The sequence below is a fragment of the Lichenostomus cassidix genome, chromosome 5 (assembly GCF_008360975.1).
Source record: "Lichenostomus cassidix isolate B80296 chromosome 5, HeHo_3.0, whole genome shotgun sequence".
NCBI classification, from domain to species: domain Eukaryota; kingdom Metazoa; phylum Chordata; class Aves; order Passeriformes; family Meliphagidae; genus Lichenostomus; species Lichenostomus cassidix.
Genome location: NC_139486.1, coordinates 38,123,496 through 38,151,263, shown reverse-complemented (window position 1 = coordinate 38,151,263; position 27,768 = coordinate 38,123,496). Strand labels below are relative to the sequence as shown.

The following is a 27,768-nucleotide window of genomic DNA, read 5'->3' as shown; positions in this document are numbered from 1 at the left end:
AAAAATTCCATTTACCAAGTGAAATAATTTGGATGACAGCAAAAAGAGGGTTAAAGACATTTATAAAAAATTGTATTTACAGACCATTGCCTAAGCATGAAACTCTCCAAACAACAGAAGTCACAATTTCTGTAACCTATGTGTACAAAGTGCATGTCTTTCCCCTTTCTTCTCTCTGCAGCAGAAGATGGGGGTAGGGGAGTATCTCTTTTTCTTTATACCTTTCTGCCCCCAAGACAATGGGAGTAATAGCTAGGTCAGATTGAAGAGGACAAAACCTGTTGATGACTGGGTTATCCACCAGGCAGACTATGAATAGTAGTTTAGAAGAAAGTGAGATTAGGAAAAGTGACTGTTTACTTGTTCAGTCTGCCCAATGGATTCTCTGCAGAAAAAGAACATAGGATCAATGCCCCAGGGAATGGGAAGGAAAGGTTATTCAGCTATTCATTAAATTTATTCACAGACTCAATTCAACCACCTCAGGTTTCTCAGGTACATTTGACTCAGTTTCTATTTGCAGCCCTATTGCTCTGGGTTCAAACACAGGCTCCAAAACTGAATCTCATTATCCCAGTGGGAGACAACTCCTGTACTCCGCAAGCAGTTAGTTGCATAAGCTCACATATAGCCCCACACTATCTGTGCCAGGCAGGGATGAAAAGTTTTTGGACAGCAAATGAAAACAGTGCTAACAGCAGCCCATTTCATGGGACTAACTACTCCATCGAATCCCTCTTGGAAACAGCCATGAGAGAGAATCTTCTGCAGTACTACCCTCACTTGCACTCTTTGGTGGCAGGCAGAGGTGCTCTGCCCAGCACTGTGCTGAAGTGACAAGTAACAGGAGCCAGCAAGGAGTGTATGGTTAAGAGCCAGGAAAGCTACATAATGGTCCCGCTAGGCTACAAAGCGCCAGCGTGAATGCAAATAGCAAGGAGGAGCAGTGGGCAGGGCATGAGGTACAGGAGTGTACTGTGTGGAAACTCAAAACACAGATGCCAATACAGAAAAGAGCAAACAAAATGGACACTGGACTCTGAGCTTGAGGAAGACTCACTTCAAGGAGCTGATCCTCTATCAGTGTGACACACTGCACAGGCTACACACCAGACATGGGTCACTTCACTTGAGAGAGCTCTCATTCAGGGAACGAAATACTGTAGAGTGTGGGGCCCAGGTGTAGCTCCCTTATTACTTGGATCATATCTATTCTGAGATACTGCTTTGCTCATATCAAGGCATGATTTTATTTTTGAAGAATTCCTCCTTCTCAAGAGTCACAGAATCCACTAGGTTGGAAAAGACCTTTGAGATCATTGAGTCCAACATCTGATCTAACATCACCATGGGCAACTAGACCAGAGTGCCACATCCAGTCTTTTCTTAAACACCTCCAGGGACAGTGACTCCACCACTTCCCTGTGCAGCCCATTCTAATGCCCAACCACTCTTTCTGTGAAGAACTTTTTCCTAAAGTCCATCCTAAACTTCCCCTGACGCAGCTTAAGACTGTGTCCTCTTGTCCTGTCGCTGGCTGCCTGGGAGAAGAGACCAACCCCCACCTGGCTACAACCTCCTTTCAGGAAGTTGTATAGAGTCCCACTTCCCCAGAAGTCAAACAGCTCTAAAGTCGCCCATTACAGGCAACAGCACTACAGCTCACCTTACTGTGGCAAGGTTCTCTTGCAGGGAAAGGTTTAAGTGCCTTTCAAGTGTATCAGTTCTTGTGCTACAGCTGACCTTCACTTTGTTTCCATCTCACATAAGCACTACCTTGATTTACTCAGAAAGCATTTCCTTCCTCATCAGCCTAGCCTAATGAAAGAAATACCGAGTTTTCCCAGTTCTCTCATAGGATAGGTACTCTATTTTTGACATTGTAGCAGCTTCTTTCTTAACTCCTACTATAATATGAATTAATCAGCATACATCACTACCTAGTACTATTGATGAGAAAGGATGTTCACTATTTCTGAGATGTGCAGATGCTGATTCCTACATCAATGCATCAAGTCACGTGCACTGAGCCATTGTCAGAAAAGAAAGATACACCTGGGAGTGAGCAAATTGACAGAAGGTTCTTACCCCCTTTAATGTGGGCAGATTTTTGGGCATGGCTGAAAAGAGATGTATTTGGTTCTCTGGAGACCAGAAAACCAAATATTCCCAAGCACAAGTAATGTAGCGCCCTTTTGTGGCAGCTATTGGAATTACACAGTTATATGAGACCCCGGATTTTCTGTTGCGGATCACAAGTTCCAGACCCTCTGTGACAGCAGTTTCTATTCTTCTGGTCACCTCTTCAGCACTCTGCCTCTTCACTTGCAAGGTGCTTGTCGCTGGCTGTAGGAGAAAGCAAAAGAGAGAATTTGCCTTGACCTCCCCTGTCACACTGAAAAGTTGGTAGAACATGTGATCAGCTCCTTCCCTCCTGGGATCTGGAGCACTGCAGGCAGATGACTGGACCTGCCTGCTCTCTTGCTCTAGCCCATACCCTCACCAGATGGGCAAACCTGGCTGTGAACCCATTCTGGAAGGAGAAGCAGCCTCACCAGAGCAAACCCACCAACAACTGTGCTCCATGACTGCTCCAGCAGCAGGGCACTGCTCTCCACTGGACAACTGAGCTAACGGCTTGTCACATAAAATCAAAACAACTGGCAGGCAGACCACTGCCATACTACTGGGCTGTGGAATTACATTTAGGAGCCACATCCTTCCACAAGGAAGTCCATTTTGTTGATTAAAATGCTGGGAGTAAAGATTAAGCCTTGTTAGCTTCCAGAACCAGGTAGTTTATGCCAGATCACACTAGGAACTACTCACAATCACAAACCCTTTCCAGGGATCTCTGAAGTGGGGAGACCTGTCACTTTGGCTCGTTTGTACAGTTCTTCAGTGCATGGCTCTTCTGCTCCCTCGTGTTTGCGTTTTGGAGAAGCCTGGTCTGCTTGTGATAGCCTCACTGCTGTAGAAGAAAAAAGAGTCACTGCAATAGTTCCCCTGCACTTAGATGGCCTCTCAAGTACACCCTGGCCTAACTTGCCACAGAGCTGGGAGAAAGAAGACTGCACAAGCCCAGAGACATTTGGTCACAGCCTCCCTTGAAAACTTTTACAAAAAAATCTTTGTTAAAAGCAGAATTAAGTCACCCAGAACAAACACTAAAGTATCCTCCTTTGACAGAGGAGATCTTAATTATACCTGATTAGCCCTACAGTGATCTGCACTTCTCCCTTAAGTGGCTGCATATGATCCCATAGAGGCAATAAAAGATTCACTTTACTGAACTTTTATTCTTCAGCCCTTTTAGAAATGAAGGCTCGCTGGGGACTTCTGAAGAAAGCATAAAGCAATGTGAATGTCTTCTATGTTTTCCTAGCTACAAACCCTCTTCTTCTTAGAAAAGGATCATCTCCTGCCTATAACCTTTATATTTACATAAAACTCAAAAGCACACAAATAGCTCCAACTCACCTGTACTGGTGCTGCAGCCTTGCCCCGAAGCTGAGTCTGTGACTGGGCCACTGAGATCTTCCACACATGAAGGGACTGATGCCAATAAACCTAGAGAACAGCAAGAGGGTCTTAGCTAAGAAACAAAACACACCTGGGCTGGGAGAAGCTTTTCACATGGAAATACCTTAGTGATCACCAACCAGCACATCCATATCCCAAAGCAGGAGTTCAGAGCTGCACTTGCCCAGTGCTGACCACAGACATACACCATGATCCAGCAGTGAATTTATTTAGAATACACTGCTCAGGTTTTCTTCCAAAGTGAAGAATGAACCATTGCTGCTATATGGATGGTGCCACGCTATTAGCAGCTCTCAGACCTAAACAAACTCCACTCTTAGCTGTCTGAGAACATAATGGAACTCTCCCTGGAAACCAATTGAGCAGATTTGGCAGGGACTGCTTCCTCTTGCAAGGACAGGCCAAACAGGAAAGATTTATCCATTTTAAATCATGATCTTTCCTCCCAGCATTTTACCTCCTATTAAAGACACAAAGTTTTGCAATTGCTGGTACTTACAGAGGCCCCTATAGCGCGACAGCTGCTGGTAGATCTGCTTCATGCGCTCGATGTTCAGTCGACTGGTCTCTGCATGGTTCACCATGGGTTTGGGGTAGTCCACTCCAATGATGCACTTGGCTGCCTTCTGCACAGATTCTGGGGCATTCCATGGTTCATAGATATATCGCGAGGGGAAACCCTTTAGTTTGGGCAGATACCTCCTGCAACACAAGTTAAAAGCAATGTAGCACACACAATGGACAGAAAGTGCTGTGCATCTGTGAGCCACTGACTGACTTGGGCTTACAGATCCAGAAACAAAGATCAGCTCCAGTAACATCACTTACTTAACATAGTCCCCACTGGGGTCTGTGCGACGTCCGAAGCCCACAGGACAGTAACAATGGAAGAACTGTTGGAAGAACGCACTGCACGAGAGCCACATCCAGCTGCCTGCATTCACACTGAAATCTGCATCCAGCAACAGTTCATCAAACACCTGCAGCAATTGGAGGAAAAGGCACTGAGACCTTCCCTGGGCAGGACTTTGTGGCAGTAGGACCCAAGATGCTATTTCAAACAGCAAGCACTGAGCTATGAGAACAGAGCAGCAGCACAGAGGTGATCCGCTGGCTGAAGTCAGTTGGCTGGTCAATGTATCTCACTTCCTGACACTTTCGCTTAGGGAGGCATGGTCTGTTCACACTGATAAAGTGCTGTCTTATCTCTCATGGAGCTACAGACTAAATCACTACCCAGTGTTGCATCAAGCTTTAGGTATTGGTCCTAGCCTGGCAGGCATAGTAAGTGTAAAGCACCAGCCTTGGAAAGGAGAGGATGCTACACAGAAGAATGTGAACCAAAGCAAGAAGGAAGAACCCCTCTGAAGAACCCAGAGCACACTACCACCAAGAGGTAGAAAGGTTTCAGCAGTAAGTCACTCACATCCATGCACAGATGCTGCAATTTAGGCAGCACTTTCAATTAGGCTCTTTGTCAACTTTGAGACTAGATGCTCCTGCCTCCACTTTTTGTGTAGAGCAGTATGTACACTGTGAAGGTTCAAGCTGTCTGTCCCTTCAGATGGGCCAAGAGGAGGGTCTTTTACCTCTTTCCTTGAGAGACTCTAGACTCAGATTTCACAGTCATGGAGCGTTCCCTGACCGGCACGGTGATGGATTTTACAATGAGGAAAAAGGTCCGGTTAAGAAGTGACATTAAACTTGCAAAGAAAACAGATGGACTGAGAGAATTTTTACAAAAAAAAGCCCCCAAACTAAAAGGCCCCCAAAACCCTAGTCCATATTCACCAGTGAATCCCATACACACTTAGTTATGGTTACTTGAGGCTTGTGATGCTGTCAGAGCCTCACGGCAGAAGGCAGAAAGAAGTCAGGCTGTTGGCTGGCCAAGAGCCTGCTAGCAAATCCTCTCTTCCATGCACCTTTTACACATGAAGCAAAAGCCATACCTGTATGCCCATCCTTGCAGCGAGTGCCAGGGAGATTTTGTTTTCCTTATGGCCTCCTGCAAGTATCTGCAAATGCCAGGACTCACCCTGACTCCTGACTCCCAGCTGATCCAGAGGTCACCCCTGGTCAGGAAGCAGGCCACTGCATGCCTGGCCAGATGGTGGATCCACCCTTCTTGTCTCAGTTGTGTCATGATTGCATCAATCCAAGGGAAGCCTGTCTTGCCCTCTGCCCACTTTGCCAAGGCTTCAGGGTTCCTGTCCCAAGGGATCTGTATGCAGATGGGATTCCCCTCCATGCGGTCAAACTTGGGGTTGTTGGTGGCTGCTGTGTAGAAGAACTCCCTCCACAGCAGCTGTCCGTACAGAGAGAGGGGGGGCGTGCTGTTCCGCTTCACCTGGGGAGAGGGAACACGGATATTCACAAGCACAGGACTGGCTGCATGAAGCTGAGCTGTGAACAACCCATGCATTTACACGCATTTCCCAAGTCACTTACTGACCACTGCGATAAAGGAGCTCAACTCCAGATCACCCCTTATCAGAAAGCCCAGGTGGTAAAGTCATAGCACTGCTCTTGGTTCACTCAGTACAATGACAAGTGACTGGAATGATGCAAAGCTAACAGTAAAAGGCTCTACACGTCTCGTAACACAGAAGTCCAAACTGAAGAACAAGGTACCACCAGATTTAAGGTCTGCATGAGTATATACAGGAGAATTACTTTTTTTTACCCAAAAGCATCCTCTGTAGTAGCAACAAGCTCAGCCCAACAATCAAACATTAGGGAGGTAACTGTATCTTTTACACAAGTTCTGGCACACTGTCTGGCAACCAGCATCACGCTACAAATGCTCAAACCCCACCTGCCCTCCAGGTGAACCTTTTGTCCTACCTTCTTATACAGCTCCCAGAGACGATAGTAAAACAAGCGGCAGGACAAGCAACCAAACCGAAGGTAGGGACTGAGTCCTGTAGGGCTGGCCAGCAATGAATTGGCGTTCATCCTTGGTCTTTCGTAATTTGCAACCCATGCCTAGACAGAATCAGGAGAAATCAGCCAAAAACCCCCTTGTATTTGTGGGATGCTGCAAAGGGCAGGCCTCTGTGCAGGTGGTAAGGCCACTCAGATCTGACAGCACAGTCTCTTCTATATACTTCCAATCACTGCTGGGAGAGATCTCCAGTAGGCAATCCCAACCCTCATGCCCCATTCAAGAAATGTAAAATGTTTGCTCAAGGATTTAAACCAGTCATTTTGCCCAAGTAGAGGATTAATTTGCTTTGCATACAAGAGCTAATAACCCTGAGAGTTCCTAGGGACCCAAGTTAACACAACTGTTTATGTCCAGGTGTGTCTATCTCATTTCACACACTGAACAAGAAAATTGGGGAAATTCAGACCATTTTGTGGAGTATTGTGTTGATAGTTTATTCCCTCTTCAGCACAAATATTTATGCTTTGAGTTCCACAACTGACATCAAGCCACCCAGCATTTAAAGAAGTACAAAATAGTTAAAATTGAGTCAGGCCTCTGCAGGTGGGTCACTTTTCATTACTATGAAATTGTTTGCCTTGTGTACTATAATCAAGAACACAAGCTCCATTGAAAAAAAATCTGATTATTTCAACAAGGGGCTCAAGGAATGCCAGCCAGTGAGACTACCTATTAAGAAGCTGAGAGACAAGGGGAAGGCATTCTTTTATAAGCCTGTACTCACACTAATACCTCAGCTAAAGATCAAAAGAGATGGTGTGCAGTGTGCACAGAGACTGAACAACTTCCAGGAGAATTTCCAAGTTTGCACTCCTCTAAAGGAAACTAAGAAGTAGAAACAAGGAAAAGAATCCAACGTGCTTCAAACAGCAGCATAAATAATATAGTTCTCTACATTTTTTGGGCCTGAGGAAGCCCATAAGCATCCTGCTCCTCACACAACCCAAGATCACAGGAGTACTCCAACAATACTAAACACTCCTTTCCAGAGGTTAATGCTATAAACAATGCTATGATGTGCAGGAAACAGGGTAATGGGCATCATTCTACATTTTTCATTTGGAGGCACAGTCTGCAGGAATTCTCACTGAAATAACAAATTACCTTTCTTTCCAAGTGTTTATCCAGCCGTGCCAGAGCTTCCGTCTCCCCTCCTTGCCAAACTGCAGGGGCAAGACCATCTGTAGGAAAGCCTGAAAGAAAGAACTTTGTAAGATTTGAAGCCATGCCTAGACAAAGGGCATAGATATGGGATTAAGCATTAACAACAGCAAGACAGTACATACTACAGTTGCCTAACGTGGCTTACTTGCTGCTCTAATCCTTGTACAGCAGGCAAATCACGTAGGACATGGGGAGAGCCTGCTCATAACACTGCACTTCAAGGGCCTCTCCCTGCAATGCTTCAGGCAGCCTTATGGTGACTTTCCCCATTGCTCACAGCCAGCATTGTCTCTGGTGTGTCAGCACTACCCAAAGGGCTCTACTCCAAAGGCCAGAGCAGCTGGCAATGAAACATCTGCTCCACAGCTCTGCCTTACAAAATACCTTGCCATTGACATCAGCAGTTCACTACATAGCCTGGCTGCTCCTGGTGAGGCTCCTATTCTGCTGAAGCTTATGATGGGGAAGGCACTGGATTAGGGCTAAAGAACCACTGCAAAGGGGGAAGCAATAATGCATACTCCCTGAACTGCTCTGGGCTGACAGAGGAGCCTCTCCTGGTATGGAACCTCCAGTCACACACATACAGACAGCACTCTGCATTAGTCCTTTCTTCCCTTGCATTTAGATTGCATTTCTACCGCCTCAGCTATTCATTCTCCCTCTTCAAGGAAAATACAGGATTATTAGGCACAGCAGGATGAGTAAAAGAAGTTTCTGTATTATCTTTTGTCTTACTAAGTTCCTAAATTGGTGTTGCTTGGCAATAACTCAATGAAATTATCTAAGCCTGGTATACAGTTAGTTTACCTCTCCAGGTCTGTTACACAACATGTCTGAGTTGACAGTAGGAGGAAAGCAGCTGGTGAAGACATGAGATCCTGATACAGTGGACACATGCTCAGTATAGCAGGGAACATAAGGACAGATGCAGAGCACTTCAGAGCAATGCTGAAGGCAATTCTGGGCATCAACAGCAGTGCATGGGACGCCAGTGTGTTATTACAAGGTCTATCACTTGCTGAAAAAATCAGGCTGTTCTATGGCTAGAGGCAGCCCATGTCAGGTGAGAACGTGTGCCAGCCACTGGAAACAGCTCCACTAGATTCTGTTTCAGCTGGCAGCAATCCTTGCCTTCGTTATTGTCACTTACCCAGTTCTTCCAGGGATGGGACCCCATACACATCATCATGGTTCTCCTGGATGTCCACTTTACATGTTTCCATCTGCTGACTTATTACAGTGCTCACTGGCTTCTTTGGGAGCTCCATACGGCTAATGATGGCCTGGAAGCGCTTGTAGGTGAGGGGTGGCTTGTGGCCATTCAGCTCAATTATTCTGGAGATAAAATAAACAAGGTGAAACAATACAGCCTAACTATCACAGGAGACACAAGGAAATGACATCCAAACTGGACCCTGCTATCTCTGCTCAGGATAGCCTTTCACCTTGCATATAGAAATCCTTATAACCTTAATTTCACTTGATGCATCCCTCAAAGTGATATTAAAATCATCCAAACAAAATCCCAAAAATACATCAAAAGACAAAATACATAATTCCTCATTGCCATAGGAAAAGAAAAACCAGCTCCAGCTGAGTCAGGCTGAGCATCACATCTCTCTCCCAGAGCTTCTCATCAGACCCTTGTAGGAAATCTCTATCTAATTACTGCCTTTCTGTCTCCAAGACAGCAAATCCTAGACCTGCACCTGTTCCCCTGACACCTTGTGATATCCTAACCTGATTATGACCTTACTTCCCTCTTGTCTGACACAGAAGACCCAGCCTGTTAGTGACCCCTCTCGTGGATGACACAAATCCCAGTTTGCGTCATTCCTCCCTCCCTGTGATTAGAGGAATCACCATCCTCCTCCACACCATATGGTCACGAGCAGCCCCGTCTCATGGTATTGACCTGTGTCATTCACACTATAGAAAAAGACTCACAGTTCCTCATTCCTCTACATCATTAAGCATCCACAGCCTGCTGGGGCCATGCAGTCTTGTTTTTCTTAGGACAGAGAGCTTTGAGAAGCTCCCTGGGCAAGGTAAGCTTCCCCAGGATGAAACCTCATTTTTAACCCTTCTCCTGGAGGGACAAGAAGGAGTTAACAGCAAAGCCTACGGCACAGGGATCGCCGGCATTACATAAAGCAGAGGCAGCCAACCCCACAGCTCACACAGGAGCTGCAGCACAGCAGCCTTCCCCACCCATTACAATCAACAGCTTATGCAAGGGGCCGGGCTTAAAGCCGAGTGTTCCGCCGGGCGCCATGTGCTGTCCCTTCCCCCGAGGCCGCACGTGTGGCGGGGCGGAGCGACACGCCGGCGCCGGGCTCTCCCGCACGTGTGCTCCGCGGTGACCCGGCTTCCCCGCCGCAACCGGGAGCGGCCCCGGCCGGGAGCCAGGCTTCCCACACACCCGGCGGGGGGAAGCAGAGCCTTCCCCACGGGCACTACGGTTGAACAGATTAAACATGAAGCCTCCTGCAGTTTCCTCCCGGTTTTCTGCTTTTAAGTTGTAAACACTGGGATATAAAGACATTAACGAACAGGACAGGGAGGGAAGGCCATCGGGACGTGCACAGCGCTTGGACACACATGCACACACCCCACACAAAGGCAGATGTATGTGTTTGCATTTGCCTTCCAGCCAACACGTTCCGTGCTGCATCACCACACCAGAGCACATTTCCTCCGCTCTCCTGCATACACTTCTTCCCTGTCTCCACATGTACCACCCCAGAGATGGCAAGAAATGACAGAACTCTCATGAATACTACCCATCGAAATCTTCTCTGTGGATGCTTTGAGCACTGAAGCCTCCAATCAAGACCAGCCAAAGATCCCCAGAAAATCAGTGTTTCCACTGGATGAGAAGTGAGGCATTTCCAGTTACAGCACTCTACAGAGGCCCACTTGTTTCCACAGGAATTCAGAGCTTGGAAGAAAAAACGTGACAAAGCTGCACTATGTCTGCCCTGAGGTGCTTAGGGTGGGGGCAGGGAAGCTGCTTCTTCCACACTGCCTCTTTTTTCAGTCCTTTTCTACAGACCTGCTAAAGCTGCTGTTCAGTCTGAGATCCACACCATTATACAAGATCCAGACCTAAAACTTTTGTGGACAGCTAGCTACTTGGAGCAAATCACTGTGACTAGCAGATGGAGGCCAGTATCTGTATTTAAAATCCTCAAGGATGTGAATATGAGTGGTTACCTAGTAGAGCTCCTGAATTTCTAAACAGTTATTGGATCTGAGATACAAATATTTTAAGGCAAGACTAGGACAAACTGCACATTTCACAGCACCTGATGCTGTCATTGTGCACTAAATCTGGACCTTTCACAATACTGCCATGAAAAGAAGAATTGCATATCAGGCACTGCACAATATTGGATATTATACCACACATACTGGGTATTGTAGTGCTGTTTAGCTGTCTATACAAAAATTTGTACAGGAAGCTCCCCAAGGAGGAGTCCTTTCCTTCCGCATACTGACCTTCTAATCCAGGCCATATAATTTCACAGGACTTTCAATGAGAAAAAAAGAGACGCCCCTCCCCAAGATTTAGTACTTCATCCATCTCCCCCAGCACAATGTGCCACATGTGGCAATTGTTCTTCTAGTTTTCTTGAAGTGCAACAGAAAATGACTGTATTCATCACAGAGAGCCTAACCTTAGTTAGTGAGCACACACAAAAGTGGCTGTGCTACCAAACTAGCAGTATACTGCCCAGCACAATCTGACAGTGGCACCTCGATGCCAGAAGTTATGAAGGTCTTCCTGACCATCAGTCACACTTCACCTCAGGAAAGCAGGCAACCCAAACCTGACCAAACACACTTCCAGCACTGCTATGATTACAAGGTATCTTACAGTCAGTCACCTATGATAGCAGAGTGTCTGCAGACTCAAATGCACACCCTCACAGATGTCAGCTTCTGACTCACGTCTCCACAGCAGTGCCCCTGCAGGGTGGCTAATGGGCTTAGGAAAGCTGCTGGCCTCAAAAACCTGACACCTCAGCTCACTTGCAAATGACAGGGCTGGGTTCTGGTAAGGCACTGAATGTGCTCTCCCGCTTCCTTGCGGGAGGAAGAGCTGGCTGCCAGCACTCGGCACGCAGGCTGCCCAACGCACCCCAGTACCACAATTCACGCGGACTATTTCGTTAGCCTTGCCAGCTTATGCAATTGCTCTGATCTAAATCCCTGCTCCAGAGAGCTCATGGAGGGCTACGTGCACATAGGACAAGGGGTATGCCTACAGATGCAAAGAGGAGATGGAGAGTTAACCAATTGATCTGTCCATCCAACAGATGCTGAACAAACAATTCAACTTCTGCAGAAACACATACTGAGCAGATGAGAGATGAAGAAGTGACTTGATGACAGGCTGGGTATAGGCACAAGGGGAGATCACCTGACACCAGAGCACCATGCAAGATAGGAGAGGATAACAAGATGTAGCAGGCAGCAGTTTGACTAAACCTTCTTAGAAATAACCCACCTTTTTGGTATAATGTACTGAACTGCAGAAGCACCAAGGTATGCACACTTCCCCACACTTGGTTCCTTTAAGTTAATACATGCTCCTATGAGAACACATTTTACTGTCATTTCAGCCTTAGGCTAGGGTATTTGAGGAAAAGCTGCTCCTGATGTATGCTACAAATACATAAGAACATGGAGTTCTCTTCGGACCTAAACCACTCCTGCTGAATAACCCAGCCTGCCCAGGATTACAGAAACCAGTGCTGACCATCAGTAAACACTCTACAAAGGATTTAGATTCCAAGGAGAACAGGCAGATCCGAGGAAAAGACAAAACAACCTGTCATCTGGAAGCGGTCAGACAGAATAATTGTCAAGTAAAGGCTTTGAGCAGGCTAAGCTGATACCCAAGAAATTACCTTTTATGTCTGACTTCTACAATCTGGAAATTGCTAATCTTGACTGGGAATTCCTAGATTTTCTTATGAGTATTTTTCAGCACTGATGTTCATTTTCCATACCCCTGTCCTTGTTTTGGGGAAGAGGAGGGGAAAGATGCTCTGACAACCACACAGCAATACTGGCAGTGCCAACAAAGGGGACATATTATAATCTTCCTGCTGGGTAAAACTGGTCCAATTCACAAGTTAACTGAACAGGCTCTTGGTAAATGTTTAAAAGGAGCTGGTGGAGGCGGGCAGTACCAGGAATACACTGCAGGGGCAAGAGGAGACGCGTTGGATTCTCTTAGGTAGGAGTGAAAGATTAGTTTAAATTGTATAAAATCAGGCTGACAATCTTGTCAGAAACCTGATTAAAGAAAGATGAGAAGTAGGATGCCACCACCAGGTATTATTAGCACCTGCTAATTACACAGGAAAAACATTAGGGTGAGCAGAGGGACACCACATACCATGAATTAGAAGACTGGGTAACCCAGCTGGAGGAAGAGATACTCTGAGACTTTCAGGAGAAATACATTATCAAAACTGTAATATCACCTGCTGAGAAATCTCAGAGATGCCAAGAACCAAGAAATGTCACAGTAACTGGAAACTTCAACTACATCCACACAGACTGGGTATATATGCCACCCCATCACCTGCCAAAATCCAGTTTTCTAGTTGCCATAAATGACTGCTCCATGGAAAAGTAATCAAGAACCCACAAGGAGCGTCAATTCACGATTTGGCCTTAGACAGCACTAAGGTATAGACAAAATGTTAGTTACCACTTGCCTGCTCTAACAGTGACGTTGGCATGCATCAATTTAACACCCCTCCAGGAGCAACAATACCATACTGATGCGAAAAACTATTTCAGAAAGATTACAAGAGTCAAGAGAATTAAAGAACAGCATCAGCAAAGACAACAAAAGGCAGAGTCTTTCATAAAAATGAAGACATATAGAAACCCACAAACTTTGGTAGGTTAAATTAAAAACCACAGGCTTCTTGCACCTCCTAATCCAAATAAAATCAGAGACTATAACAGAACAAGAATTGCATATATTTTTGCAGGTGTATTCACTATGAAGGTATCTAGGGAAGTTATGACTCTTGTTTTATTTTTGTTTAAAGAATGTGTGACAGACTCATAGACCAGGAAGAAGTGCCACAAAACAATGCTATGCTTTAACAGCGAAAGCTTGCCAGGACCACCAAATATTCCCCAGAAACTGTAAAGGATGTCATGAAACACTAAAACTAACAGCTGCTGCATGTAATATAAAACTGTTCAAATACAATGAGGGAGAAGAAAAAAATCAAATACAACTCCAGATTTTAAAAGCATTTCAGGGGCATCAGAGGGACAAATGAATAGACTGATTTGAGCATTAGGCAGATGGGTAGAAAATAGTAATGGAAACAGTGAATGCATGGTATATGCAATATGCTGGAGGGTTAATTTGGCCTTGGTAAAGGGAAGTTGTGCCTGAAAATCTATCAGAGACATTTGAGCCTGGGGCAAGGGAGATTCAGTTGTTATATCCTATGTGGATTTTGAGAAGACATCTGAGTAGATCCCTCACTGCAAAACTTTAAAGAAACCACAATAATTTGCAATAAAGGAAAAGGTCATGCAGACAGAAAATTCCTTGAGATACAGAATTAGAGAAGGAATCTATTTTTCCAACAGGAAGAGAAATCCTACACAGAGCTGAGCTAGGGCTTATGCTGCTCAATATTTTTTATAAAATGTCTGGGAAGGGACAAAAAAGAGCATGATGATGAAGTTTACTGACGCAGTAAGCTATCTGGGATAGCTAAAGATAAAAGGCAACTCAAAAATTTCCCAATATACCACATGACCAGCTGACAAAAATATCAGATGAAATTGCAGTGTTGGTCGTGTTTCTCCATATGCACAGCTATGCAATCTTAAACTTATTTATACAGTAGCAGCCGCTCAAGTAGCTCTGACCATTCTGGAAGAAAACCCTGAGACATCAGTTTAGTAGCACTCAGGAAAAGCAGAAATAATGCTACTGACTGTTAGGAAAAGACAGGACACACTATAGCACTCTTAAAATCCATGTTGCTCCTACATTTTGCACAGTAGTGCAAAATAGTTTTCACCACTGCTCACCATCTCTAAAAATACCCAGAAGTATTTAGATTTAGAACAGATTCCACCTGAAAACTTAAATGAACTAGGACTCCCCACCTTGGAAAAGACATATGTGACATGAAGAAGAATGTGATGGCCATTGATATTGGAGGGGTGAGGATGTAATAAACATGGTCTTCTATTGCAGAATTAAAAAGCAGCACCTGCTCAGGAGACAGGTTCAAGAATCCTCCTCACTCCAAAGGCAAACATTTACACACAGTATGTGCTAACTGCAAAGCTCCTTCCCATTAAAAAATTATGGATGTTAAAGATTCATAGGAGAAAATCTACATTCAGCATTAGTCACAAGTCACATCAGAAAGAAAAGGGAAGAAAAAAAGGGGGAAGGAAAAAAAGAAAGTAACCTGTAAGAATAGTACTGAAACATTGTTGAAGTCAAGCATACCCTAGAGTCTTAGCTGAAAGGCTGTCTCCACTGTTTAAAATCGCATGTATAGAGAGCGATTATACATATAATAAGTAAATATATAAAACTCAACATCGAAACAAACCTCCCCCACAGCAAACACACAGCAAAGACAAGGCATTCAGGCTTTAGAATAAGGCAAGTTTGTCCCAATCTACCTTGTTTTACATCTTCCAGCTGTCCTGGCACATCCATCAGTTGAAAGCCCTGCTTTTATAACCTGTTTGAGACAACAGCTCCACTACCTTTATTACAATAAAGCAAAAAAAAGCAGTCCATACATTGAGGACATCCTCAAGGAGAGCAAGCAATAGGACACAGCTGAGCAAATTAAATGACAGTCAAGTACAGGGTTTAATAAGCTTGAGGCAACACCTTTCTGTACATTAACGTCACGGTCAGCACTTTGACGTGTTCTAATCAAAAGTGCGAGTGTGCAGAGTAATCCTTGCAGGCTCACTCAGGATGACAGTAATCAGTGTAATGGAGAAGACTGCAGTCTTTGCAGACATGACAATCCCAGCCTAGCCCAGGCAGCCCCTTTACCCTTTCTCTCCCCATACCTGTCCAGGTCATAGAGCGTGTGGGAGTTCTCTATCACCACCTCCACACCAGCCTCCTTGGCCAGTTTGATGATAGCTGCATCCCTCTCCTTTCCAAAAGGCTCCGAGTCGTATTCAAAAGTGAGACGAGTGACTCCCCATTCCTGCAAGGAAAACAATACACTCAGCTGTCAAACCAAAGACTCTTTCTAACCAGCACAATTACAAATAAAGATTTCAGAATTCCTGAGCGGTTTAAGGTACTGGAAGCTTTGAGAGTATTCCTGTGAGGAACTGCAATCTGGATTTGAGATAACCAAAGAAGTAACAATTTTATGAGCTCTAGCAAACATCACATCTGCTATGCAGATGTGTAGATGTCAGATTTAAAACGCATCAGAGGACGTTCAGTTCTTGTCTATTACTGTTCTTAGGTTTCAGCTCAGTCCCCAAGCCTACCAACACCATGTTTTGTCGCATATGCTGTCCCAAAGTAACCTTACCATCCTCTTCCAGCATTTGCAGAAAAAGCGTTTCAGAAAATTCTTTCAATAGAAGTTCTGCTCAACCCCCCATGTTTTTATGTGGAGACATTAAGTAAAAACAATACATTTTAACTTTTTCCTGATGTCTCTTAAAAGACATCACACAATAGGAAACCAATGTCCAACCCAAACAGCAAGAAAGAGGGAAATGCAGGACATAGGACAGCAACTAAATGAACCTTTCTGGTCTGCACCATAGAATATGATACTGCAATTCAGGTTTAAAGTCCTGCCTTTTTGGAGTTATGTTAGAATTGTAGAATTACAGAATGGTTTCAGCTGGAAGGAACCTTAAAGATCACCTAGTTCCAAGCCCCCTAGTCAAGACATGCACTTACTCTGATCTTCATACCTTTAAAAGATCCCTCACAAATTATATGGTATAGGCCTTATGAAATAGCACTCAGCCTCTTCCAGGCTTTTCTAGAGCAGAGATTGTTCTCAAAGTCTATGGCCTAGTTTTCCTCAGAAAATGAATCCTATGAGAAGAGATTTAATGGTTTCCACAGCGACCCTCCCAAGACACTCATCAAGCAGAGCAGCAGCCCACAAATTTGTTTATCAAACACAATCAGAAATCTACAGACACTTTAAAAAACCCTCACACAACTAAGAACCACATTCTCCAAGTGAGACAGTCTAAATCACCCCTGTGTATACAGGAGACTTTTCCATCTGCAAAACAGAAACAAAGCACAAAGAACAAACCTGGATAGTTCCCTGAAGACCATTCAAAATAATATCAAAGATGGGGAAGGGAATTTAGAAGTGGAAAACAACTGTACAAGCCCCCTACTTTTCTAAACTTGCGCATTCAGCTCTAAAATTAATTTTAGGAAGGACAAAGAAATTAACCAGTTATGTACCACTGAATGTACATCTCAGAGATCTCCTCCACTCATTTTTCAAAGTAAGAACATGACAGCATCCATAACTCAGAGCAGGTATCAGACACGCACATTCCAGGCCCTGCCCTGCGCTGCTCCTATGTGATTTAACAGCTTCACTTTAAACTTTTCTTTCTTCTATAAGAAAGCCAGTATCAACTGGAAGGCTTGGAAAAGATGGATTTGGTCTCAAAGAAATACATATTACTACCTTTTAAAGAATGGAATAAAAAACCACTGAGGCTTACAGAGATTTTAGGCAAGCACCCAACACTTTTAAATTCATTTATTTCCTACAGTTTTGAGAACGCCACTGCTCTATGTGAAGCAGTAATACACAGGAAGCAGAGCACAGCTAACCAGAAAACCTATTACCTACATGACAGTAAATTTGCTGCAGATATACAAAAGAAAAGTCATGACTGACAACTGGCCTCTTAGCATCTAGCCTAGAGCAAAGAAAAACTGTAGGGGAAAAAATCACCAAAGGGATTGTGAAAACACTTCAGTGAACAAACAATACGCTTTGATAGAAGTGGTAAAATTACAGACATTTGTTCAGAAAGAGTGAGACAAAAAACTTCTACAAAGGTTAACACATTGCTAACAAGTACACCTGTCATGGTATCCATGCACAGTAGTGCCTTTGCAGTGATAGTTACAACATAGCTCAGCTACTGGCAGCAAGAGCAGAAATTATATTAGGTCTAAGTATTGCAGTAGCCAGTGTGACATAACTCTCCTCTCCACAAAAGCTGACAGCAAGGCACGAGCTGCTGCTAATTCACTATTCAGTGCAGCAGCTCTGGAGATGCCTCAATCCCTATGAAAGCCATACATTTATCATGTAACAGCATAAAATTCCCTCTACTTTTTTCAGGTCTGTTACAGCACATCTGAGATATTAATCAACTCACCTACCCAGACAAAACAGACTGCAGAAAAAAGCAGTTCTGGCTGATTACACAATCAATCTCTCCAAACTTCAGACTCTGCCAACTTTTTTAGTTTTTGTTCTTTGACCAAAGTGAGCATTTTTCTCCAATAAAGTTTTAATTATCCTGTGAATACCCTGAACTAAAGTAAAGGGAGCATGAACTACTATTAGCCAGAACTTACTTGCAGATCAAAAGACAAAAATCCAGATTCTGAAAAGGCTAAAAGCAGCACATAGTTTGTGTCATGTGTTAAGATGCAGAAGCCAAAATAAGTATCAGTGTCCCTTCTCGTCTGCACAGCAGCTTAATATCTCTCCCCAGTACTGACTGCCCACCTCCAGAAAATACACATCAGAACCATTTACAGAAAGAGGGTACAGATTCAAGTTTACCTCTCCTTCTCGGCAGCTGGTCTATAGTAGGCTTTGGGGCCACTAGTTCTATCAACCATATGTAAGGCATAGCCCACATGACAATCCCAATTCATAAGACTACTGGAAGCCATGTTTTATTCATTTAGTTTTGTAACACTATCAAAGACATCATCAAAAAGCTTCAAAGACATTTGGAAATATAATCTTAGAGCAGGATGGAGAAGAATGATACTGTCTGAGAAGCCCTGATATTCAAGGAGATGCTCTTGTTAGCCCTAACATCTGCAGCACTAACATATCACTTTAGAAATCTACCTCACTAATCCATCATTAACCACAAAGGTAACTGCGTATTCCACATCCTAAACAGTACATCAGCAGGAAGCTTGGACCCAAGTTATATTCTGCTGCTGAGAGACTAAACTGCAATCTTGAACAGAAGAAGAAAAAGATCAGCTAATTTAAAAGCTTCTGAATTTTGAGATTTTAACACAAAGACCTATTTGCAATTCACATGCAGATCAGTACACTTTCTTCTGCTGTCTGTAAAGGTCTATGGACAGAGCAATCTTCCTAAGTAAAAACTACAGTAAGCCAATAGCCAGCAGGGAAGAAGCTCTCAACAGAGAAGGGTCAGTGTGCCACAGAGCAGCCCTGTGAGAGGTGACTTAGAGAAACAAAGTTCAAGGCCACCATCCAGAAAGAGAAGCTTGAGCTTCTCTTAGGGTGATACTAGTTACACACTACTACTACATTCCTTTGCAAGTCTAAGTTCAGGTGCGGATCTGGTCCCCAAGCTGGCCCTTGTGGATAGTAGTTAGCTAGTTGTAGTTAAGGAGAAAAACTTGTTACAGTGAAGAACTAATTATAGTTAAAGAGATGCCAAGGGAATCATCAATCATTACAGAGTGAAAGCAAGTTTAGCACTAGCTCATCAATTTTTCTTCACTATGCTCCCAAAAATTATTCTTACTTTAAAGAGTCTTGGGAAGACATCTGTTGGCTGCCCTCGCACAACAAACAAGCGTGAGTTCAGTTTCCTTAAACTGTTGTCCAGATCTTCCAGGGACTGAAGAAGAAATCTGCAGAGAAGAAACAAGAGCAGTTAGTGTCATTCAGATGGGTTACAGCTAAAAGGCAAATGAGAATTTGCATGGAATTCCAGCAAACCTGCATCACCAAATCAAACCGGAAGTTCAGACAAGAACCAGAAAACAAGAATTCATATTTATCCCTGGTCTGTCTAACAACTTCTATGAGACTGCAGCACCAGCTAGCTCCCATTCACTTAAATGCAATTAGTGCTTGTCCAGATCCAAGAGGTCTCCAGGATTTTCTTCTTACTGCAACCCACTTCCCACATTCTCCCTCAGAGAACACCCCTGTTAACTGCTCTCTCCACATTACACGGAGAAAAGCATAAACCATGTAATTTCCTTTTGTACATTTTTTCACAGGTTTTGAGGCAAGGAGGGATTTTTCATATGAAGTAGAAAAATTTTGATGCATTACTCCAAGGAAAGTAATGAAATACTGCAAGAACTGTGCAGATTTTACAGTTCTAGTTACAAATATGCCATGTAAAAGCAGAGAAATGTACTCTCCTAGCTCATCAGTAGCACAAGACTGAGCACCAAGATCTCCCGAGGCAAGAATCACCTGGATTTTGAATAATTGCAAAGAGAATTTTGAATAATTGCAAAGAGAAGCAATTCACCTTTCACCATGAAGGCCCAGAGGTGAAAACATACCAAGACAATAATTTATGCCCTCTCACCCCAAAACTCCAAAAAGCCAAGTAAGTGCTTTCTGCACCTAATTGTATGTCTTACTGATCCCCCATTAAGCTACAAAACACCAAATGTATAATGCTTGCTTTTCTAATCACACATCACCCAATCAGCATAGTAACTTCCCTTTGTTTTGTCTAACTCTGCACAAGACACCAGCTTAAAAATTTTATAGTCTTTCCTCAGCACCTGGCACTGCTGCCAAACTCACAACCCTTTGTAAGCCAGCCTGGCAACCCTTACCTTTCCTCACTCCTACATGCCCACTCTGAAACCTGATCTGTAAGACACGAGTATCTGCCTCAGCTCCCTAAAGACCACCCAAAGGTAAGGAAAGCTAAGCTACAATAGCACTGCAAAATGGGAACTTCTCTCTCCTCAGTTGCACCACCCATAACATGAACTGTGAACTTCCAGATAGAACAAGTTCCCTCTGCAGTTCCCGAGGGAGAAAAGGGTGCAAGGTTCACAGAAAGAAGGGCACCCTATCACAGAAGAGAACATCCAGAACCAGCTCCAGGCAACCTAAACAAACCACTCCCTCAGCCCCAGCCCACTTCCCATCTATTACATATGAGCATCAACTCTCCCAGGTGTTTTAAAAAATTTTAACAAGCATTAGTCCTATATGGCTCACAGATGCTGTGCAGTTAAATAACAAGGAATTTTCAACATGGTAAATTTGTGAGAACTAGGTAAAACACAAGCATTTGCCTTTGGAGAACAGAACTCCGAATACAAGCATTTGGATTAAAAAAATTAGCAAAACAAAGCCAAGGCTCCCAATGGGAACAAATGGAACTTTGGCCAACATAAGTAACTTGCTAATATGTTTTTTGCATAACAGCCAGTGGTGCTAGTTTCTGACATCTACAGTAGTTAAACACCTCCAAAAAACCATTACTTTTAAAAACTTCACTTGCTCATATATTCTGTGGTTACAACGTAAGAAGACTACTAACTGCTTCCCTCCCTTCACAATGTTGGTGGAAACAAGCACGGATTAAACAGATCAGGAATTAATCTGTTGTGGCACCACTTTGGTTCTTCCAATAGAGGACAGTCAGCAACAACAGCAGCACGTGAGAGGCATTTCCGTCTGCTGCTGCCTGTAGAAAGTGTTGTCTCTGGAAAGACCACTTCAGACTCCTACAACATTTAGTTACAACAGAATTCACAATTTTCTGTAAATTGAATGTCTACATTGAGGAAATTTCTGCACATTTACAATTTTTAAGCCATCCGCTGCTGTGGGGTTTTAGAAACATTAAAATATCACGCATACAATCCCATTCCTTGAGATGAAGCTAAGGTGCACAGCAGAGGATACTAATTACAGCTCCAGTTTCTCTAGCCAACAGCCACGTGACATTTCCAGGAGCCCTCAAAGGATCTTCAGCCAGGTGGTTGTCCTCTCGACTTCCTCTGAGGGGGCTGTGGGAGATCTGCTTCACTTGTATGCAGGGGAATCTCGCCCAGGAGACTCCCTGCCTGGACTGGGGTTCCCAATGTTTAGGCTGCTCAGACCTCACACAACAGCATTATGTAATGTTACTAGCTACAGGTACATAAGGTCTTGTTCTGTGCACAGACATGACTCACGCTATATATTTTTCCATTTGTAAAGATGGGAAAAAGCCCATACAGCTTCTTCTCTACTTTCTTAGCAGCATCCGATGTGTATTTCCCTAAAAAATCTGAGGGACGGGAGGAAGGGAGCTGCGTGCGCACATGCCTACGGCAGCCAAAGGGCAAAGGGAAGGCGTGGTGCGGCCCCGAAGCTGAGGATTCTTTGCCCTTGTCTCTAAATTCAGAGAAAAGCGTTTCCCAAAGCTAAATGTCCAGCGGTTGCTGCTCTCATACACTCGGCCTACCGATTAGGAAAAAGTCTAATGACATTACATAAAGTTGAAGGCATCCTCCCACACAGCCTGGCAGCACCGCTGAGAAAACCGCGCCGCGGCCAAGCGGACGAGGCACAGCCGCTCTCCCGCGGAGAGAGCCGGAGGAGCAGTGAGCGGGCCCGACACGAAAGCGTGTGGGCACGCTGCGGCCTAAGCGACACGGCCCACGCCGCGCCCAGAACGCTCCGGTGCCGCGGGAGCCTCCCCGCCCCGCACGGTCCCACCCGCGGCTCGCAGGCCCGGTGCCACTCACCGCCAGCGGTTGATGCCCACGGCGGAGGAGGCGGCGAACCAGGGGTCCAGGATATAGATGCAGCGGAGGGACGTGGCATCCCGCAGCGCTTCCTGCAGCGCCGGGTTGTCGTGGAGCCGCAGCCCGCGGCGGAACCAGTGCACGGAGCGGCACAGGGCCGGCGCCGGGCCCAGCGCGGCCGCCGCCGCCATCGCCGCCGCTCCAGCCGCGGCCCCCGCGCGCCGCGCGCCACGCCCCGCCCCGCCGCGTGATTGGCGCGCGCGGCGACAACCAATCAGCGCGGCGGGGCGGGGCGTGGCGCGCGGAGAGCCGGGGCGCTGTGCTGCCCCCCAGCGGCCGTGGCCGGAGCTGTCGCCTGCGGGGGCTCGACGGCTGAAACCGCCCCGGAAATGTCGCTGCCACCCCGCACGGGAGCCAGAGAGCGACCCCCGGGTTTAGTCAGCAGGGTGGGCCGTTACACGTCAACGTTAAAAACCTCCCTTTCCATTAAAAAACAAAAAAAACCCCACATCCCAAAAATGTTCAAGGATCCCAAATGGCTGCCTGCATCGAAAAGGTACCTGTGGTCATGACATCTGGAGCAGGAGCCCCTTCCACCCCCCGAATTCAACAGGAATGCGTTCTGGGCAGGTAGGTGGGGCCAGACACCAGTCACGGGTCATGGTACATTATGTAGGATTCATGGGGTACGGTATGAAGCAATGGCATGGACTACCCACACTCACTATCAGAGTAACCTTATGTTTAAAAGGGACAAGGATTTAGAAAGCTGGTGCAACATCACAGCTTGCTACAGGAGGTTGCTGCTGACCCCAGGGATCAGAAATCACAGCACAGACTATTGCATAGGATCAGATGGGGGGCGGGGGCAGAGATTTCTGCACAAGTGTTCAGTAGCAAGTTCCAAGCAAAGGGATTGATGCAGTTGAGCAAAACCCATTGCTTTGAAGGATTCACTGAGCTGGCCCTGGCGATGTTTAAAAGGAATGAGTCAAAAGGCAAACTGCAAGAACTAGAAGAGCTACAAAGTAAACATGGAGCAAGTCCCCCGAAACAAGGGAACAGGTAACAGCTCAATTTTCAATACAAACCTACCCTCTACAAAGAGGGTAAAGAGAAGTGGGATCCCCACCCTACAGAAGCAAGTGTTTCAGAGTAACTTTTCCACTTCTGCCTGTCATAGAGAGACACAGAGGCCAAGCTCACTCCTCCATGAGAAAGACCACTGGAGCAAGTATGTTCTCCCTCACTGGACATAGTGCAGAGAGAATGAGAAGTTTAATTCCTGAGTCTTACCATGCTTCCTCAAACTGAGAAACAAGGTGTAGAGCAACACAGGAAAAAACCTCAGAGGGATGTGATGCTGACTCTTTGGAAAGGTGTTCTGGAGGCACTGGTGTTGCTTAGACTTGTACATAGCCAGAAGGGAGAGAATGTCAATCCTTTGCACTGAATGGGGCAACAGGAAGAACAGCTGTTGCAAAAACCTTATACAGCATAACAGTTTACTGAAGTCTAACCTGAACAGTCTGGCTACTTGCCTCTTCCTTACCTGGAGGTTCACGATTTTGTAACTTCCGATTGCATTCATTCAGTTAATTCTAGATCCCTAACCACACAAAGCTCCCATCCCAGTCTTTGTATGATATGAGTCCTACCCCCCTGCCCCCCCAGAGATGCAAATTTCCCAGATTAGGTCAATAGCAACATCCATTTTAAAAAACAATCACAAAAAAAACCCCATTGATCTCTACAACACATGCTCTCCCCAACTCTGATACAAGGTGAAATAAAACATGGTCCAGTCAGGTCTTTGGCTTTGGTTCCTGACAACAGTTCCCCACACACTTCGTAGGTGCATTGTTTCCTGGTCCTTGTTCTTCTTCTCCCCAGGAGGAAAGGAGCACCAAAGGTTATCCCCCGCAGGCACAGAAATGGAGGTGCAGCAGCCACCTACACACCAGTCTCATTTCTTTCACCACTTTTGACATTTGGATCCTCTTGCACCTTTCTCATCTCCAGTCCTTTCACCCACGTGTAGGCGAAGGAACCCCCCAGAACCATCAAGTTACTCGTCCACCACAAGAAGCTCTTTGTCTCCTCAAAGTAGATAACAGCCAGCACTGTTTGGGCACAGGCCTTGGCTGTCCCAGACACGTTGTGGGTGAGTGGGCTAGTGAACTTAATCTGAAGTCCAGTCACATACCCAATAGCAAAGCCAAACACTCCCCCCAGGGTCATCATGCCCCAAAAACTTGGGCTCCCCAGCTTGTCAAAGTGGTAGAGGGTGCGGAACTCGCCCAGCAGCATCATGAGGGGGAAGAACAGGACACAAGCATTGACGTTGTTGTAGAAGGTCAGGCGCCAGATGCTACCATCCACCACAGGCAGCACCTTCTTGGTGTAGATAGCATTGAGAGAGACACAAAGGCTTGCTAAGATCCCAAAGAATATACCTGTCCACGACAGAGTGCCCTCTGCTCCTTCCTGGTCAACACCCAGCCAGAAGCCACCTGCAACCAAACAAATCAGGTATCATCTGAACAACTGCTCAAAGGCTCAAAACACACGTTCAGTATAAAGTAAATGATGAATTTTTGACTAAGAACAACCTAAGAAAGGCTTAAGGGCTTCCCCTTTCTATTAAGTGAACCCACAAACTAGTGACTAGTGTCCTGGAAAGATTTATTTTGGGAGTGCAAGAAATTTACTGTGCATGTAATTCAATCTCAGAGGACTAATTCCCACGTTGAGCAGGCAGCACTAGCTCAGGAACTACTATTCCAGCTGTCTTTGCATATAGGTAATTTTCATGAGACCATTTTTTTTTTTTAGTTGAAAAGGCTACAAACTGACAGATAGAAAAAATATTCTTCAAAGTTTGAAAAAAAGCTCCAACTTTAAAGACTTTTCTCTGCTGTTAACATGAAGGAAAAGATAGGTTAGAGAAGAAGATGGAAAGATAGTAAAAACATGGATGTAATATTAAGGATGATAAAAAAAGAATCACAAGGCAGAAACTCTGTTCAATATCTTCAACATGTTAAAACTTTGATGGGCAAAGCATTCTTTAACCACCTCCAAAACAGGAGCTACAGGCTTTGTGTCTCCAGGGCACGGAGGGAGACCTCCCTCCATCCAGCTCATAAGCAAAACATAAAAGGGAGATGAGCTCCTGAAGGAGCACTGCACCACATTTTCATTAGCTACTTCTTGTTGGGGGTTGTCTGGGAAGTTGCCTGCAAAGCACCTAACATGCTTCAAACTAAGCCCAGATACAATTAGGTTCAATGCACAGACAGGAAGGGCTTTGTGACAGGCCACAGATGATGCTCAGCTATGCTGCTATAGGCACACAGGCAATGCTCTCAAGGTGAAAGGAGATGGAGCCAGGAGAACAGACTCTCAGAGAAACCCTCTAAGGCTGCCAAGGCACCACACTCCTGGGCAATGCCTGAACAAAAGACTAGCTGAAGGCACTAGCTTGCATCCCTTGGGTGGAATATACATTAGTTCTGTTCCTGTTCACCTCTTCTGTAGAGATTCTCTTATTTTCATCTGATTCCATCCACTTGTCTAACACTAAAGTGAACGCATGCACATCTGGAACCAGACTGAAATCAACATTTCACCATTCTTGGCATCTAAATGGCCCCTCAGTGGAAGGCAGCTTTTGGCATTACTTTGCCTTTGGAATGGAAGACTTGTAAGCATTCCTGTTAAGCCAATCAATGCCTTGCCCTACATCCTAACCACAAAACCAGATCTTCTGGTAATGTTTTACGCTTGGCTTGATCAGCTAACCCTTCATCACATGCCTTCAGCCTATTGTAAAAACCAATTGTCTGGCTCTATTGTATGTCAGCATTGGTGCTGACATAAATGTTATTGTTACCAAAGTTAATAATCAACAAGGACTTGAGACCAGGGAGAGAAAGCCACCTGCTGTTTTATGGCCTGTACAGGGGGAAGATGAAAAAAGGTAATGCAAGCTAAACTTCACTAGACAGTAGATAGGTTTTAGTGGTCAAAGGAAAAAGAGACCTGTGGTCAAACGAGAGCAATTTCTTCTCTTAACAAATTACCTACATCCTCCAGCTATACAAACTTGGTCGCCGGAGACAGAGCAAGGCACGAGCCCTGAGCTACCGCACCTCACCAGGAAGCTGCCATGCAGGCGGGGATGACTTCCCAAGGGAAAGACACCCCACCACCGTCTCTCTGGGGCTGGCTGTAGGATGGGTGCAGCCCTTCCTGCTCCCCCTCACCTATGATGACTCCGCAGGCCAGGAGGGCATAGAGGGAAGTGGTTTGCTTGAGGAGGAGGTAGGACAGCAGCACGTTGAAGACGGTGGTGAGGGACCGCCCCACATTGTAGAAGGCCACGCCGACGTGCTTGAGGCAGAGGTTGTTGGAGGTGACCATGCCGATGAAGACGGCGGAGAGGGGCAGGACGCTGCGGGACACCTTGGGGTCGAGGCGGAGGGCGGGCAGGCCGGCGCAGGGGGGCCCGCAGGCCGCCCCCAGGCTGAGGCCCAGGCAGAGCGCGGCCGTCAGGGCGCACTGGAAGAAGGTGACGAAGAGAGGGGCGTCGAGGCGCAACGAGGGGCTGTCCAGCAGGTACTTGTTGAGGAAGACCATGGCGATGGAGGTGAACCAGTAGAGGCAGACCACCACGGCGATGCGCAGCGCTCGCAGCAGGAAGGGCGCCTGCCGGCTCCCTCCGCCCTCCGCCGGCAGCAGCGGGTCGGAGCCGCCGCCGCCCAGCGCCATCCGCAGGATCCCCGTCCGCGTCAGCTGCGCTCTGCTCATGGCGGGCCGGGCCGCCAGCGACGGCCGCCGGCCCCCGCCTCCTCCCGCCGCCGCCGGCCCCGCTCACCCGCCTGCGCCGCCTGCCCCGCGCGTCCCGGAGCGCCGCAGCTCCGCCCGCCGCCCTCTATTCACGCCCCGCGGGCGCCGCTCGGCACCGCCCCGGCCGCGGCGCCATGTCGGGGGAGGGCCCGGCCCGGCTCCGCCGCCCGCTCCGCCCCGGGGCAGCGGGTGCTGCAAAATACGGAGTTTATTAAAAAATTTCTTAAGGAAGGGTGTTCTTTAATATTTGAACTTGGTATACTTTCAAGCCTAATCAGCTAGAAAGAGATTTAATCCGTGGAACAGAGAGCAGCGAAGAAGCAAGCTCTAAGTGATGTTCCTGGTGTAAGAAAGACAAATTACTCGTCGGCAGAATAGCCTTGTTAAGGTTTAGGTCTCGATATGTTTCAGTGATTTCAGACCCAGGAGGAGGTTAGCAAAGCTTGGGGGGAAGCTGACGGCACACAGAGAAAGTGTCCGCAAGGAC

At 45.9% G+C, this 27,768-nt stretch overlaps 2 protein-coding genes and 1 long non-coding RNA gene across 5 annotated transcripts; 1 reads left to right on the top strand and 2 right to left on the bottom strand.

Annotated features, from left to right (window-relative positions):
* Window positions 1-45: 45 nt before the first annotated feature.
* CRY2 (cryptochrome circadian regulator 2) lies at window positions 46-22,650 on the bottom strand. 2 transcript variants are annotated; one of them, XM_085062434.1, is made up of 12 exons: window positions 22,431-22,650; window positions 19,457-19,565; window positions 15,761-15,903; window positions 8,811-8,995; window positions 7,598-7,686; window positions 6,391-6,531; window positions 5,582-5,893; window positions 4,372-4,523; window positions 4,043-4,245; window positions 3,481-3,570; window positions 2,830-2,971; window positions 46-2,346 (listed from the first exon to the last, which is right to left on the bottom strand). In XM_085062434.1, exons 1-11 carry the CDS (start codon window positions 22,619-22,621, stop codon window positions 2,832-2,834), a joined length of 1,755 nt encoding a protein of 584 aa, XP_084918560.1. In that variant the 5' UTR covers window positions 22,622-22,650; the 3' UTR covers window positions 46-2,346; window positions 2,830-2,831. The 2 variants fall into 2 exon arrangements, with proteins under 2 accessions (XP_084918560.1, XP_084918561.1); XM_085062435.1 differs by having other exon boundaries at window positions 2,830-2,968.
* Window positions 10,866-12,712, top strand: LOC146436406 (uncharacterized). 2 transcript variants are annotated; one of them, XR_014852657.1, is made up of 3 exons: window positions 10,866-11,531; window positions 11,983-12,211; window positions 12,289-12,712. It is a non-coding gene; the product is annotated as an uncharacterized LOC146436406 (long non-coding RNA). The 2 variants fall into 2 exon arrangements; XR_014852656.1 differs by lacking the exon at window positions 10,866-11,531 and adding an exon at window positions 11,598-11,720.
* A 1,268-nt stretch (window positions 22,651-23,918) lies between the features above and the next one.
* SLC35C1 (solute carrier family 35 member C1) lies at window positions 23,919-27,356 on the bottom strand. Its single transcript, XM_085062436.1, has 2 exons — window positions 26,699-27,356; window positions 23,919-24,943 (listed from the first exon to the last, which is right to left on the bottom strand). The coding sequence occupies exons 1-2, from the start codon at window positions 27,240-27,242 to the stop codon at window positions 24,384-24,386; spliced, it is 1,104 nt and encodes a 367-aa protein (XP_084918562.1). The 5' UTR covers window positions 27,243-27,356; the 3' UTR covers window positions 23,919-24,383.
* Between the last annotated feature and the right edge of the window lie 412 nt (window positions 27,357-27,768).